The 15720-nt window shown below is 42.6% G+C and overlaps 1 protein-coding gene across 1 annotated transcript in view; it reads left to right on the top strand.

Moving 5' to 3' along the window:
- The window catches only part of LOC126158025 (esterase E4-like), a 209560-nt gene that overhangs the window by 138286 nt on the left and 55554 nt on the right, over positions 1 to 15720 (top strand). Inside the window, exon 10 of the mRNA XM_049916414.1 lies at positions 6163 to 6323. Within this exon, the coding sequence (XP_049772371.1) occupies positions 6163 to 6323 (161 nt within the window). The remainder of the gene's footprint in view (positions 1 to 6162; positions 6324 to 15720) is intronic.

Genomic DNA, 15720 nt, shown 5'->3' with positions numbered 1-15720 from the left:
TTCCAGAATGTGTGTGGAAGATAACGTCATATACTTGAATTAAACATCATTATACTTGACTTAACATTGTGATACTCGACGTAAACAATGCACTTTTTTGAGTTGTTGATGCATTTTTGCAGGCTGTTACAATATTGTGACATTTAACAAGCATCATAAATGTGGCAAATAATTAACTGGAGACTCTGTTGTGCCTTTCACTATGGTATAGCAATTGAACTTTGAACGTTTTACCATTGCAACCATCTGTTTATGGAAACAAGCAACAGGAGCAGAAAAGCATCGCTTGTTGTTATTTCACATTTTTGAATTTTTGGGGTATATTATTCAAAGAAAATCATGTTCGATTGCTATGCATGAGTAATTTGTTAATTGCTTTGGAGAAGCAAATATTGATTTTCAACCATTTATGGAGAGTATATTATATACTCATTCTAATATTCTGTAGCCACTATATTTCTTCCAATGAAATTGCAGATGGAACTTGTGAGCTAGCACATAAAGTATTTTTATACTCAGTAATGAACCGAAATCACAGTTGACAATGTTTCTACCGTCATTTTTTGCAGTTAAGGTATTTCTTAAGTGTGTGTGTGTGTGTGTGTGTGTTTGTGTGTGTGTGGTGTGCGCTAAAGGAAACAAAGCTTACCATTTACAATTCCTCAATTACACTATAACAGAGAAACAATATTCTCAAGTTGTACTTTTTAATTTATTTTATTTATTTATTGAAACTACTTTCTGATTGGGCTACCTCATATTATGACTACATTGAGATTGGCGGGAAAGTGAAGGAGGAGAATAAGAGGGGGGGGGGGGGGAGGTGTTGCAAACCACACCTGCGCTAGTTCCACTTTCTCAAACATTTGCGTTTTTTTATTTTTAAATTTTTTTTTAATTTTCCGTAGGCTGGGTATGGGTGGTGAAGGGGGTTATGCAAAGAGAAAGCGAGGGGGTCTGGTTTTATGATGTCACATGGCTGCAGAATCACTTCTGCAGCACCAACTAGTGGTGGAAGCTTGAACTGAGGACCAGAATGCCTATAACCATATCACTGAAAGTGATGCAGTGCGCCTTCCACTGCACTACGTACACAAGTTTGCCAAACAAATCTTAAAAAAGTTACCTATTAAAATATAACTTTGCACTCTGTCTGCTATAAAAGAAAATCTTTATGAACATTGTAGTAATGTGTTGCCTTTCACAACACTATATTGTAGAAATAAACCGTCTTCAGAGTTGAATTAGCCACAGAAAAACGCTAATATCAGTAGACTCATTCAGTCATCTGTTCCCGTATTGATTAATGCAGAACTTGGTGTCTCGTATTATCAGTGTTAATCATTCCTTCGCATCCTGCAAAGATTGTTATGCGATATCAAAGGTTCCATACACATCTCAGAGTCATAAAATTATAGATTAGTGGTCAAGTAACATCGCTACCACATAGTTATTAAAATATTATCCTATCAGCTGTTTAACTATTTATCCCGCTAGCAGACTGCATGGTCAGTGTTCTCTCACAACGAAGAACCCCAACATGTGCTCTTTTATTGCAAAACTGCGTACAACTATGTCTTTCTTTAAGTGAATTTTTTATTTAAAAGCTCTAGTATCTACACTCCTGGAAATTGAAATAAGAACACCGTGAATTCATTGTCCCAGGAAGGGGAAACTTTATTGACACATTCCTGGGGTCAGATACATCACATGATCACACTGACAGAACCACAGGCACATAGACACAGGCAACAGAGCATGCACAATGTCGGCACTAGTACAGTGTATATCTACCTTTCGCAGCAATGCAGGCTGCTATACTCCCATGGAGACGATCGTAGAGATGCTGGATGTAGTCCTGTGGAACGGCTTGCCATGCCATTTCCACCTGGCGCCTCAGTTGGACCAGCGTTCGTGCTGGACGTGCAGACCGCGTGAGACGACGCTTCATCCAGTCCCAAACATGCTCAATGGGGGACAGATCCGGAGATCTTGCTGGCCAGGGTAGTTGACTTACACCTTCTAGAGCACGTTGGGTGGCACGGGATACATGCGGACGTGCATTGTCCTGTTGGAACAGCAAGTTCCCTTGCCGGTCTAGGAATGGTAGAACGATGGGTTCGATGACGGTTTGGATGTACCGTGCACTATTCAGTGTCCCCTCGACGATCACCAGTGGTGTACGGCCAGTGTAGGAGATCGCTCCCCACACCATGATGCCGGGTGTTGGCCCTGTGTGCCTCGGTCGTATGCAGTCCTGATTGTGGCGCTCACCTGCACGGCGCCAAACACGCATACGACCATCATTGGCACCAAGGCAGAAGCGACTCTCATCGCTGAAGACGACACGTCTCCATTCGTCCCTCCATTCACGCCTGTCGCGACACCACTGGAGGCGGACTGCACGATGTTGGGGCGTGAGCGGAAGACGGCCTAACGGTGTGCGGGACCGTAGCCCAGCTTCATGGAGACGGTTGCGAATGGTCCTCGCCGATACCCCAGGAGCAACAGTGTCCCTAATTTGCTGGGAAGTGGCGGTGCGGTCCCCTACGACACTGCGTAGGATCCTACGGTCTTGGCGTGCATCCGTGCGTCGCTGCGGTCCGGTCCCAGGTCGACGGGCACGTGCACCTTCCGCCGACCACTGGCGACAACATCGATGTACTGTGGAGACCTCACGCCCCACGTGTTGAGCAATTCGGCGGTACGTCCACCCGACCTCCCGCATGCCCACTATACGCCCTCGCTCAAAGTCCGTCAACTGCACATACGGTTCACGTCCACGCTGTCGCGGCATTCTACCAGTGTTAAAGACTGCGATGGAGCTCCGTATGCCACGGCAAACTGGCTGACACTGACGGCGGCGGTGCACAAATGCTGCGCAGCTAGCGCCATTCGACGGCCAACATCGCGGTTCCTGGTGTGTCCGCTGTGCCGTGCGTGTGATCATTGCTTGTACAGCCCTCTCGCAGTGTCCGGAGCAAGTATGGTGGGCCTAACACACCGGTGTCAATGTGTTCTTTTTCCAATTTCCAAGAGTGTAGATAAGTCCATAGATCGAATAAAGCTGTTGGATGGCGTTGTCAAGGATTAGTTTATCTTAAAGTAGATACATACAGGTTTATCAGCATGAACGTGCGTGTGGGTCAGTGATGCGAGTTAACGGAATTTCTCTAGATCAGAAGGGCAATTTTTACTGTTAACTATTTCAGTATTATATCTTTTCTACAAATAATAATGGACAAACTATGCCACTAATTACTAAAAATGTGCACTTTAATAAATTATCGAACCTCATAAGTTAGATGGCTGCAATTAGGACGATAACTTTGTGCAGCTACGTACGAAAGGTACTACGTTTGTAACAGACCACATCTGAATGACAGTGCTTTGGGAATCTTCCCGTGTAGTTGTGTTTAACATGGTTTCTTCAATCATCTATCTTGTGAAGCGTAATTCTATATACAGTCTCCAGTGTAAACATCACAAGAAAAAATTTTCGTGATTATTGCAAAGATTTCGAATACTTATTGTTTAAAACTGGCACTAAATTTTGAGGCTAACATCTGTTTCGGCACGCGAGTTTCGTAGACGTGACTATCTGTTCTGTAGGAACAGTTTCTTTGGAAGTCTGACGACCTACTCTTTGTTTGCAAAGCCATATGCAAGTAATACATTCCAGCGATGATATCAATTGTGATGTATTTGAACTCCTACGAGAATTTCATCTTGTGTGTGAACGTACCGAGCTAACCGTCGGTTGGAAAGAAAGCACTGCACGATTAACTGAAGTATGCACACCAAAAAGACTAGAATTTTAACTGTTTCACAACCCGCACTGGACTAGTCCTCAGGCGTGTGGGATTTTTGCCACATTTCATTGCCAGATGACAGCGAGGGTGCACAAATAAGAGTAGTGCGAGCATCACAGGTTTGTTTTACCGCAATTCACAGAAGGAGTCATTTGTCCCACACGCTAACTCCAAGTACAGCTGCAGAAAATTCGTTAACTATAGGACTGCAGTGCAGCATCTGAAAGACTGCGTTGACGACTAAAAGCCGCATTCAGCAAACAATGAACTCGCAAACTGCGATTATGGCTCCGCATCAGCTGTAGAATATTTCACAACTGAATTTGTGCCCGACCAGGACTCGAACCCCTATTTCCTGCTTGTCACGAGTGGTTGCCTTAGAAACACTTTTTATCCTCATCATATTCATGAAATTACCTAAAACTACAAAAAAAGGGATCTTATGCCACCGCCACTTTTACCTTAACCACTTCAGCTATCCAAGCACGCTTCAAGAAACGGCTCAAATGGTAGTTTGCCCTTGTGCTATTAGCAAGGCAATGACGAGAGAGAATAGCGTCTTACCCTGTGCGGGAAACACGGTAAATATAGTGGGAGCACAAAGGCGAGTTGACGCCAGGACAAATGGAGATGTGGGCCGCTCCTGGAAGCGTGCTCGGATAACCAGAGTTGTTCAGGCGACCCCTCGCGACAAGCGGGAAATCTGGGTTCGAGTCCTCGTCCGGTACATATTTCTATTTGTTCTGAAACATTCTACCGATGATGTAGAACCACAATTGCAATTTGCGAGTTTATTCATAAAACCATAGGACTTATTTCTTTGACATATATCGATTCTAGAATTTCTGAACGTGTTTTATGCTCCCGTACTAAAACATATCTGAAGAATGAAAATCTCCTCTGTAGGAGTGAACATGGGCTGCGGAAACAACGCTCAATGAAATGCAGCTCGCTCTATCTGTCCACATGATCTAGAAAGCAGCAGACAGCGGCTCCCACGTTGAAGCTTAGTTCCTTGACAAGCAGAAGGCATTCGATACAGTTCCGTACTACCATCTAATGACAATTTACGGGTGTGCAAAATATCAAACCGCCAGTGTAATTGGAACGAAGAGTTTCTAGCAAACAAATCACAGCATGTCATTCTCAGACACAAAAGTAAGTACGGACAACTCCAAGGGAATGATACAGGACCATTAATTTTCACAATATAGGCCTCTACAAGGGTTGTAGTAAATAACTTTGGAAGTTCCATGAGATTTCTACATCTACATCTACATCCATACTCCGCAAGCCACCTGACGGTGTGTGGACCATTAATTTTCACAATATAGGCCTCTACAAGGGTCGTAGTAAATAACTTTGGAAGTTCCATGAGATTTCTACATCTACATCTACATCCATACTCCGCAAGCCACCTGACGGTGTGTGGCGGAGGGTACTTTGTGTACCTCTATCGGTTCTCCCTTCTATTCCAGTCTCGTATGGAAAGAAAGATTGTCGGTATGCCTCTGTGTGAGCTCTAATCTCTCTGATTTTCCAAAGACGATGCTCTTACGTACAGAGAAATCACAGTGTCGGAAAATTAAAGCGATATGCAGGAAGACCTGCAGATGGTCGACGCTTAGTGCAGGTATTGGCAGAAATGTAACATGTCAGGCAGAAAGATCCATTATTGTATGACTCCACGACTGAAGAACAGTCACTGGGAGCGATATGCGTTGGAAGGACCACATAAAACTAATCGCAGGAAGGCGTATGTCAGACAGATTCATTGGATGAATCCTCAGGAAGTGTAGTCCACCCACAGAGGAGATGGCCTATAAAACTATCGTCTGACCAATATTTATATATTTCTCTGGGATACGTACTAGGTAGGACTGACAGAGGAAATAAAGCAGACCCAAAGAAGGTCTACGCGTTTCGTTACAGGTTTATTTAGGAAACATGTAAGCATCACACAAATATTCAGTAACTCCAGTGCCAGACACTGTACGAGGGGCATTCTGCATCACGGTAGAGTTTATTCTTAAAGTCCGGAGAGCACGTGTTTCTAGAAGAGTCAAGCAATGTGTTGTTGCTCCTATACCTCGAAAAAAGACGATACAGATAAAATTAGACAGATTCGAGGTCACACGGAGGTCTACCAACACTCATTCTTCCGGCAAATCATTCACGACGGGAGCAGGCAGGTACTCTCCTTCATACACCCTGAAGTGGCTTGTAAAGCATGGATGCAGATGTGTCCTGTCTGTCTTGCAATTAAGAGTGTATGAGGAGTTTTCAGGTAACTGCCGTGGCGCTGCCAGGCCGAAACGTTTGTCTGCAGTGTTCCATCTTTCGCTTGCAGTGGCCAGGCTGGCTGCACTGCAAGACAACTTCCTGCAGCTGGTGCACCCCGCGCTACGCCGCGCCTCCGAGACCTCCTGGCTGCGCGCGGCGCCGCTGGTGCGCTCCTTCTACTTCGGCGACGACTCCATCGGCAGCGCCGCTACCGAGGACGTACTCAACGTAAGTCCACTGCTTGCCACCTGCGCCTTCAGTCTTCTCGCGCCTAATCAATTATAGCACTGTTCCACACTTGTGAGGCGAGAATTGCTGAAATGTCGGAACCATCAGGGAACATACCTCTAATCTGGAGCAGATGTTACGAGTAGAACACCCTCTCGCCAATCCCCTAATATTGCTACGAGGGTTGGGTAAGAAGTAGTGGCAACAACGCCGTAACGTAAAGGATGTGCGACAAATGATGTGCACTCTGTCTGTAGATTATTGCGAAAGGTCAGTTGAAGTAGTGCGGAGGTCTTAGTTCAAGTGTATCTAAGCGCCAACTAACTCATCCGGTGCGCAGCAAAATCTGCTATGAAATTTTGTACTAACAGGTCAGCTCTTCCCGTTTAGCAAAAGTAATAGTTTACTACATTACAGCACTGTACTGGTTGGGGTCAAAGACTGAGAGACTTCGCCTGGCATCTTTTGTATCAAAAATGAATTATTATTATCAATACTTAAAAGTTAAGACTGTTTAGCGCCCCTTCTCCAGGTTATCCGCACGCATATGTTGTGCTAGGCCTTCGGTATGAGTGGCGGCTCGCTGCGCGCTCACATACAGAGCCACTCATACCGAAGGCTTAGCACAACATGCGTGCCCTAGCTCTCCGTTTCTCATGAAAAGCCTCCCGTTGCAGTTTGGCTGTTATTGGTTGACAAAATATTGTCGTTACTTACACAAAATTTAATTAAAGGAGTTACGAAAATGTGCATGATTACGGCAAGGTATGTCACTCTAAAAAATAGTAGATCGCGAGAGTCACAACTAATGCCCGTGATCCACGTTCCGTTTCAAACTACAAGGTTCTTTTTCAGTTCGTCGTAAACTACTTAATGTTTATACATAGTCCATTACAAAATATCGTGGACTGAATTCACGTATTAGTAACTTCCAAAAACAGTTTGAACGGACATCGTCTACGGTGCAGGTGGATTTGGTGGTAAAAGAAAGATTGATAGATGTGAATTAACGAAAGAGGTAAGTTCGCAGTTATCATTTATTTAAAAATGGTGATCCGTTTCATCCTTTATGTTGGCGATATTCACATCTAAAGCACCATATGACCCTGCAGTCATACGGTGCACTGAACAGCCTTATGGTGCATTCTATATGAAGGCAGCCACCATGAAAGCCGAAACCGCTCATAATTTTTAAAGAAATGATTACTGCGATCTTTATTAATTGATAATCAGTACAATTATAGAAGTGTACGGTGAGCATTCCGCTAAAATTCAGTAACGAGTGCCAGGACGATCAAAGAAGTTATATGATGTGGTAGCCCTCTATCCCCCATTCACGAAGAAGAGTCCCCTTTTCACCTGAATACCGTGATTTTGAAGATATAACGGCTGGGATGTTTGGCCCTTTATAAATTTATAGAACACAGTAGTTTGACACCTCTACTTTACGACATTATATTTTTACAAACGTTATACACATGAATAGCGATATCATTACTAACTAAATTTTGTCACGATTGTCTTTCGTTGTTGTATATGTTATCTCTGATGCACGTTTTCTTTGTATTCTAAAAGTTCAAGAAAGTATTTGAGGCAGTACTTGTGTCTAAGCTGGCCAAACAGAAAGAAATTTTAATGTCAGATATAAAAAACACATTAGAAAAAGCGAGAATGATCAGTCGAGCTTTTTTCTACACTTGAAAAATCAAAACCACACTGCCGGGACAATCGAAAATACTCCATACCCTACACAGAATACCAAAATGTGTTGTAATAAACATTCTTGAAGAACTGGAAACCTAAATACACACGAGAAAATACCACTACAAATATTCAACGAGCATACAGAATTTAGGCACAAATACTACCTCAAATACTTTATGGAAGTTTTAGAACACGAAAAAGGATAAATCTGAATTAACATATGCAACAACCAAAGATAATCGTGGCAAAATTTATTTAATAAAATAATATCCCTGTTCATCTGTATAATCTTTGTAAACATATAACGTAAGAGTAGAACTGTCAAACAATACTTAACGTGTCATTTTCAGTATATTCACGTCATTTACCTTGTAATGAGACATTGACAATTATAAGTCAGTTCACTCATGTCGCAACATGGACGTCACATCATTTTAGATGTCAGTAAAATATAGTCGCTTTAATATAAATGACATTCACATTTATAAACGGTGTCACCAAAACTGTATTCGCAAATGTCTGATAATGGTGATAAATGCCGAAAAATTGTGTCGCTAACAGAGATTAGTTATTATAAGCAGCTATTCTAGTGTTTCTTTCGAATAATCTCACTTTCGTGCTAATGGTTCAAAGCAGCTCAATTAATTTAACTAGCTTTCATCTTCTCCTCCGTCCTGCAATCTTTAACCCTTTTGTACCACTTAGTCATCTGCCTTCATCGTTCCCAGTCCTGCCATAACCCACAGTCTTCCAATATGATTCTATCGGATTACCATTTTTATTAGCACTATTATTATTGCTCGAACTAAACCTACTAAGTACCGTCGCCTATAAAACCGTTTTGCACATAGTTTCTTTCGTGCATTAATACATGAACAACCAGTCCCTGATGACCGCGTCGTCGACGAGACGTTACAGAATAACTTTTCTTCTTATCCTTATTCTTCTACAATGTTAACTTACTTACCTTTTACATTAGCAGGTGTTTCCACTCGCCAGCAGTTGCCTATTCTCAGATGCCACAAGGTTTTATCCTCGCGATAGACCTCTCACTTCCATGACTTCGGCTATAGTTCCTCTCCATGTTGCATTCTGTCTCCCTCGGTTCCTTCTCCATGGCGGAGACCAGCTGAGCAAACGCAGCGGCCATAGCTCTTCATCTATCGGACATGTCCATACCATCTCAGTGCTCGAGCATCAGTGCTGTCTGTGACTGGTTCCATCGCACTCATCTCCATTCTTACGTATTCATTCCTCAGTCGAACAAACCGAGTCCGCCTTTGCCTGGCCTTTTCTGCAGTCTCATTTTCTCCCTTTGTCTCTCGTTCAGTGTCCAACGCTCTCACCCATAGGTCAGAAAGCTTTTAATCACTCTCCGGAGCACTACTATTTTTAGTTCGTCTGCGTACGTGTCGACTCTTAAAGATACCATTTAGTGATCTGACCGCTACCCTCACTTGCTTATACTGTTTGATACGTGCACTTCACAATGAATGGTATCATCGATTAGTGAACCCATACACTTGAACAGTCCCACATTTCTTACTCGGCCAAACTCAAAATCCGCATCCTCACCTTACTGACAACAATAGGACATTCTGTTTTATCTATATTGACTGTTAGTCCCCATTGCTTATAAGTATGCATTAGCTTTCTCATTTGATACAGGACATCATGCTTATCTAGAGCCATAAGTACCTCATCGGTGTCAAACAGTGATTAGTATAAACTTTGATGCTGTACTGCTACACCCAGATTTCTTCACTGTCTTTTCCGGTAACCAAGAACAACTTCTAATTACAGCTTAAATAAGGCTGGCGACATAGAACATCCTTGTCTCGTTTCTTTACTTGTTTTAAAACTTTCCATGTCTTACCACCAACCTTCACAATTGCCTCGCAATTGCCTTCTCACCAACTCTATTAATGCACCATCCACTCCAAACTTTTCCTGTGCTGTCCATAGTAACTTCCTTGGCACAGAAACATAGGCCTTTTCTAAATAAAAATACAATGGAGATCTTAATTTTCGTGATTATTTTCTGTGACATGCGGCGTTCACAAAAAATATTATCAACACAGCTTTTCCCAGAAATAATACCCAACTGTTATTGTGACAGAGACATGCACAGTCTTTCGCCGCCTGTTCTTCGCTATACTGCTGAACAACTTACTCACCGAATCCACTACACTTATTTCCCGCCGTGCGGGATTAGCCGAGCGGTCTAGCCGCTGCAGTCATGGATTGTGCGGCTGGTCCCGGCGGAGGTTCGAGTCCTCCCTCGGGCATGGGTGTGTGTGTGTGTGTTTGTCCTTAGGATAATTTAGGTTAGGGAGTGTGTAAGCTTAGGGACTGATGATCTTAGCAGGTAAGTCCCATAAGATTTCACACAAATGTGAACATGTGTGTGAACTTATTTCCCCATAATTAGTCGGATCTCTCCTGATCCCTTTCTTATACAGGGCGGTAAAATGCGATATCGTCCTGGTGTTGTTCGTCTCCCAGAGCCACTTCATTAAAAATTGTAATTACTAGCGTTTCTACTACTTTACATCCTTCGTACTTCAACAATTAAATTACTATGCCTCCAGGACTGGCTGCCTTTCCAATTTTTCTTATTTTTGAAGGGCTTTCATTGTCAGCCGCCTCTTTCAAAGGATGGATCTCCACTTCAGCTCTTCTTGAAACTCTTCCCTAATAACAACGACATGCTTAAATTTGGACTTATTTCGCTCTTTTTTCCCCGAATTCTTGTTAGTTTTGTGTTTTTCGTGTAGTTTATGGCCGTTACTATTTCCATGAATCAGTGATGATACGTTCATTTCTCGCCCACGAAAACTGGAGGACAAAAGATGTATTTTAATAGCATAGTGACGACTGAATAGTGAAGTTCACAGTGTAGTACTGAAAAAGAGCCCAGAACTTGCGGACAGCGTAACAGATATTGGGAAACATTTTTAGATTATCTCCCACTTCCAATCATTGTTTGACGCGTATGTTGCAGTACAATGATGTGGGGTAGAGTCTTTTCTGGAGCCTCTGAGCTACAGTGTGGTTATAATAAAAGCCTCGCTCCTCAGCCAGTGTAGACTGAAAACTATTAGCAGTATGTGTACAAAGTCTTATAGGAACGGTGTTCAGAGTGTGCAAAGCAGTATTTGCGTTGCTAATAGAGTTAGTATCTTAACTTGACGTTAGGCGCCTGTACTAGTACGGCGATGCAGGGTTGAAACACAAGCATCAGTGGGCTTTACAATTGGAGGCAGTCAACAGGGATCTGGACAAGATGAGCAGGGCTTTCTTTACTGCTAAAGTTGTTTTATCAAAACATCGATAGTGCTGCTCCTCTTCTCGAGTATCGACGAATTAAAGGAATACGGAGAGGTTTGGTTATATGGGAATTGCTCCTGGGACACGCCGACGGCCAATTGCGCCACAGATTGTTGAAGAACTTAGTGTTGCCATGGCTGAGAATGCTGGACGCAATGTGCGCTCTTCAAGCAGTGCGCGAACTGTGTCACGACAGCTGAACATTCCACGGCCCACCGTCCGAAAAGTGCTGCGAACATTTGTGAAACGGTCTCTCTAGTGCAGTTCCAGGCTGTTGCGGATGCAGATGGTCGTCACATTGAGCAATATTTGTAACCTGGAACGTAAACGCGGCACCCTCTCATGTGGAAACTAAATGAGTTTCTTTCAACTGTTTATTCGTTCAGTCTGTTTATTCGTTCGTTCTTACAAATATTTCCACAGTTTCGTTGTCCTATTATCACTCGTTTTCCATGAGGGCCCTCTCAAGTGGCGAAAGTTTAATTATTACCGCTGAGTTACTTCTGCATTTTTTTATCTACCATGATTGTTTTTGTAAATTTTAAACGACTTACCATGTATTTGCAAATTTTAACGACTTACCAGTTGTTGTTGTTGTTGTTGTTGTTGTCGTGGTCTTCAGTCCAGAGACTGGTTTGATACAGTTCTCCATGCTACTCTATCCTGTGCAAGCATCTGCATCTCCAAGTACCTACTGCAACCTACATCCTTCTGAATCTGCTTAGTGTTTTCATCTCTTCCTCTACGATTTTTACCCTCCATGCTGCCCTCAAATGCTAAATTGGTGATCCCTTGATGCCTTAGAACATGTCCTACCAACCGATCCCTTCTTCTAGTCAACTTGTGTCACAAATTTCTCTTCTCACCAATTCTATTCGGTACCTCCTCGTTAGTTATGTGATCTATCCACCTAATCATCATCATTCTTCTGTAACACCACATTCGAAAGCTTCTATTCTCTTCTTGTCCAAACTATTTATCGTCCACGTATCACTTCCATACATGGCTACACTCCATACAAATACTTTCAGAAAAGACTTCCTGACACTTAAATCTATACTCGATGTTAACAAATTTCTCTTCTTCAGAAACGCTTTCCTTGCCATTGCCAGTCTACATTTTATATCTTCTCTACTTCAACCATCAACAGTTATTTTGCTCCCCAAATAGCAAAACTCCTTTACTACTTTAAGTGTCTCATTTCCAAATCTAATTCCCTCAACATCACCTGATTTAATTCGACTACATTCCATTATCCTCGATTTGCTTTTGGTGATGTTCATCTTATATCCTCCTTTCAAGACACTGTCCATTCCGTTCAACTGCCCTTCTGGTCATTTGCTGTCTGACAGATTTACAATGTCATCGGCAAACCTCAAAGTTTTTATTTCTTCCCCATGGATTTTAATTCCTACTCAATTTTTCTTTTGTTTCATTTACTGCTTGCTCATTATACAGATCGAATAACATCGGGGATAGCCTACAACCCTGTCACTCCCTTCCGGCCGCTGCTTCCCTTACATGCCCCTCAACTCTTATAATTGTCATCTGGTTTCTGTACAAATTGTAAATAGCTTTGTGCTCCCTGTATTTCCCTGTATTTGACCCCTGCCACCTTCAGAATTTGAAAGAGGTATTCCAGTCAACATTGTCAAAAGCTTTCTCTAAGTCTACAAATGCCATAAACGTGGGTTTTCCTTGTTTCAATATATCTTCTGAGATAAGTCATAGGGTCACAATTGCCTCACGTGTTCCAACATTTCTTCGGAATCCAAACCGATCTTCCGCGAGGTCAGCTTCTGCCAGTTTTTCCAATCCTCTGTAAAGAATCCATGTTAGTACTTTGCAGCCGTGACTTATTAAACTAATAGTTCGGTAATTTTCACACCTGTCAACACCTGCTTTCTTTGGGATTGGAATTATTATATTCTTCTTGAAGTCTGAGGGTATTTCACGTGTCTCATACATCTTGCTCACCAGATAGTAGAGTTTTTTCACGGCTGGCTCTCCCAATGCTATCAGTAGTTCTAATGGAATGTTGTCTAAGAATGGGGCCATGTCTCGACTTAGATCTTTCAGTGCTCTGTCAAACTCTTCACGCAGTATTGTATCTCCCATTTCATCTTCATCTACATCCTCTTCCATTTCCATAATATTGTCCTCAAGTACATCGCCCTTGTATAGACCCTCTATATACTCCTTCCACCATCCTGCTTTCCCGTCTCTGCTTAGTATCGGTTTTCCATCTGAGCTCTTGATATTCATAAAAGTGGTTCTCTTTTCTCCAAAGGTCTCCTTAACTTTTCTGTAGGCAGTATCTATCTCTCCCCTAGTGATACGTTTGTATCCTTTTTTGCCTGCTTCTTTTACTACATTTTTATATTTTCTCCTTTCATCAATTAAATTCAATATCTCTTCGGTTACCCAAGGATTTCTAATAACCCTCATATTTTTACCTACTTGATCCTCTGCTGCCTTCACTATTTCATCTCTCAAAGCTACCCATTCATCTTCTTCTGTATTTCTTTCCCCCGTTCTTGTCAATCGTTCCCTAATGCTCACTCTGAAACACTCTACAACCTCTGGTTCCTTCATTTTATCCAGGTCCCATCTCCTTAAATTCCTACCTTTTTGCAGTTTCTTCAGCTGTAGTCTACAGTTCATAATCAAAAAATAGTGGCCAGAGTCCACATCTGCCGTTGTAAATGTCTTACGATTTAAGACCTGGTTCCTGAATCTGTCTTTCCATTATATAATCTATCTGAAACCTCCCAGTGCCTCCAGGCCTATTCCACATATTCAACCTTCTTTCATGATTCTTAAACCAAGTGTTAGCTATTATTAAGTTATGTTCTTTGCAAAATTCTACCAGGCGGCTTCCTCTTTCATTTCTTACCCCCATTCTATATTCACCTACTACTTTTCCTTCTCCTACTATAGAATTCTAGTCCCCCATGACTTAAATTTTCGTCTCCCTTCACTATCTGAATAACTTCTTTTATCTCATCATCCATTTCTTCAATCTCTTCGCCATCTGCGGAGTTATTTGGCATATATACTTGTACTGCTGAAGTAGGCGTGGGCTTCGTGTCTGTCTTGACGACAATAATGCATTCACTATGCTGTTCGTAGTAGCTTACCCGCGCTCCTATTTTTTTACTCATTACTAAACCTACTCCTGCAGTATCCCTATTTGATTTTGTACTTATAACCCTATATTCACCTGACCAGAGGTCTTGTTCCTCCTGCCACCGAACTTCACTAATTCCCACCATATCTAACTTTAATCTATACATTCCCTATTTAAATTTTCTAACCTACCTGCCCGATTAAGGGATCTGACATTCCACGCTCTGATTCGCAGAACGCCAGTTTTGTTTCTCCTGATAACATCTTCCTGAGTAGTCCCCGCCCGGGGAACCAAATGGGAGACTATTTTACCTCCGGAATCATTTAGCCATACAGCAAAGCTGCAAGCTCTCGGGAAAAATTACGGCTGTAGTTTCCCCCTTGGGGGGACTCATGACCACAGTAGTTAAGTCCCATAATGCTCAGCGCCATTTGAACCATTTTTTCCCCCCTTGGTTTCAGCCGTTCGCAGTACCAGTACAGCAAGGCCGTTTTGGTTAATGTTACAAGGGCAGATCAGTCAATCATCCAGACTGTGGCCCCTGTAACTATTGAAAATGCTGCTGCCCCTCTTCAGGAACCAGGAACCACAGGTTTGTCTGGCCTCTCAACAGATACCTCTCCATTGTGGTTGCACCTACGGTACGGCTATCTGTATCGCTGAGGCACGCAAGCCTCACCACCAACGGTGGTTCATGGTTCATTGGGGGAAGACTTCAGTCACAATTTATTTTAGACTCACATTTCTGAATCTAGATTGGCGTCAGCTCTTTGGGACAAATGAAAATTTTTACCGCACCGGGACTCGAACCCAGATTTTCCGTTTATCGCGAGCAGTCGCCTTCACCACTTCGCCTATTCGAGCACGCCTCCAGGCCTCACTCAGACTTCCGTATGTCACGGAGCCCACGATCCTTGCGCTCGCACATTTCGTGACTCCCGCACAGGAAGAGGCTAATATTTTTTCGTCCCTTTAGTTCGTTGAGACACAAATACATTATTATTGATCGTTACATTGCCTGTGTTTATACAGTGTCTGTATCTTTACATTACAGTGTCCTTCATACATTGTTCTGACGATGACAGCTGTGATAAATATTACGAAATAGATTCACGTTTTGAGAATATGAATCACCGTCAGCTGTCTGTGAAGTTTCGAAGTGGTTAAGGCGACAGCTAGCGATAAATGGGAAATCCGGGTTCGGGTCCGGATCCACCACAAATTTTGATTTTT

Source organism: Schistocerca cancellata, chromosome 2 (genome assembly GCF_023864275.1).
Source record: "Schistocerca cancellata isolate TAMUIC-IGC-003103 chromosome 2, iqSchCanc2.1, whole genome shotgun sequence".
In the NCBI taxonomy this organism is placed as follows: domain Eukaryota; kingdom Metazoa; phylum Arthropoda; class Insecta; order Orthoptera; family Acrididae; genus Schistocerca; species Schistocerca cancellata.
The sequence above is the reverse complement of the archived record's forward strand: the minus strand, read 5'-3'. Positions and strand labels throughout refer to the sequence as shown.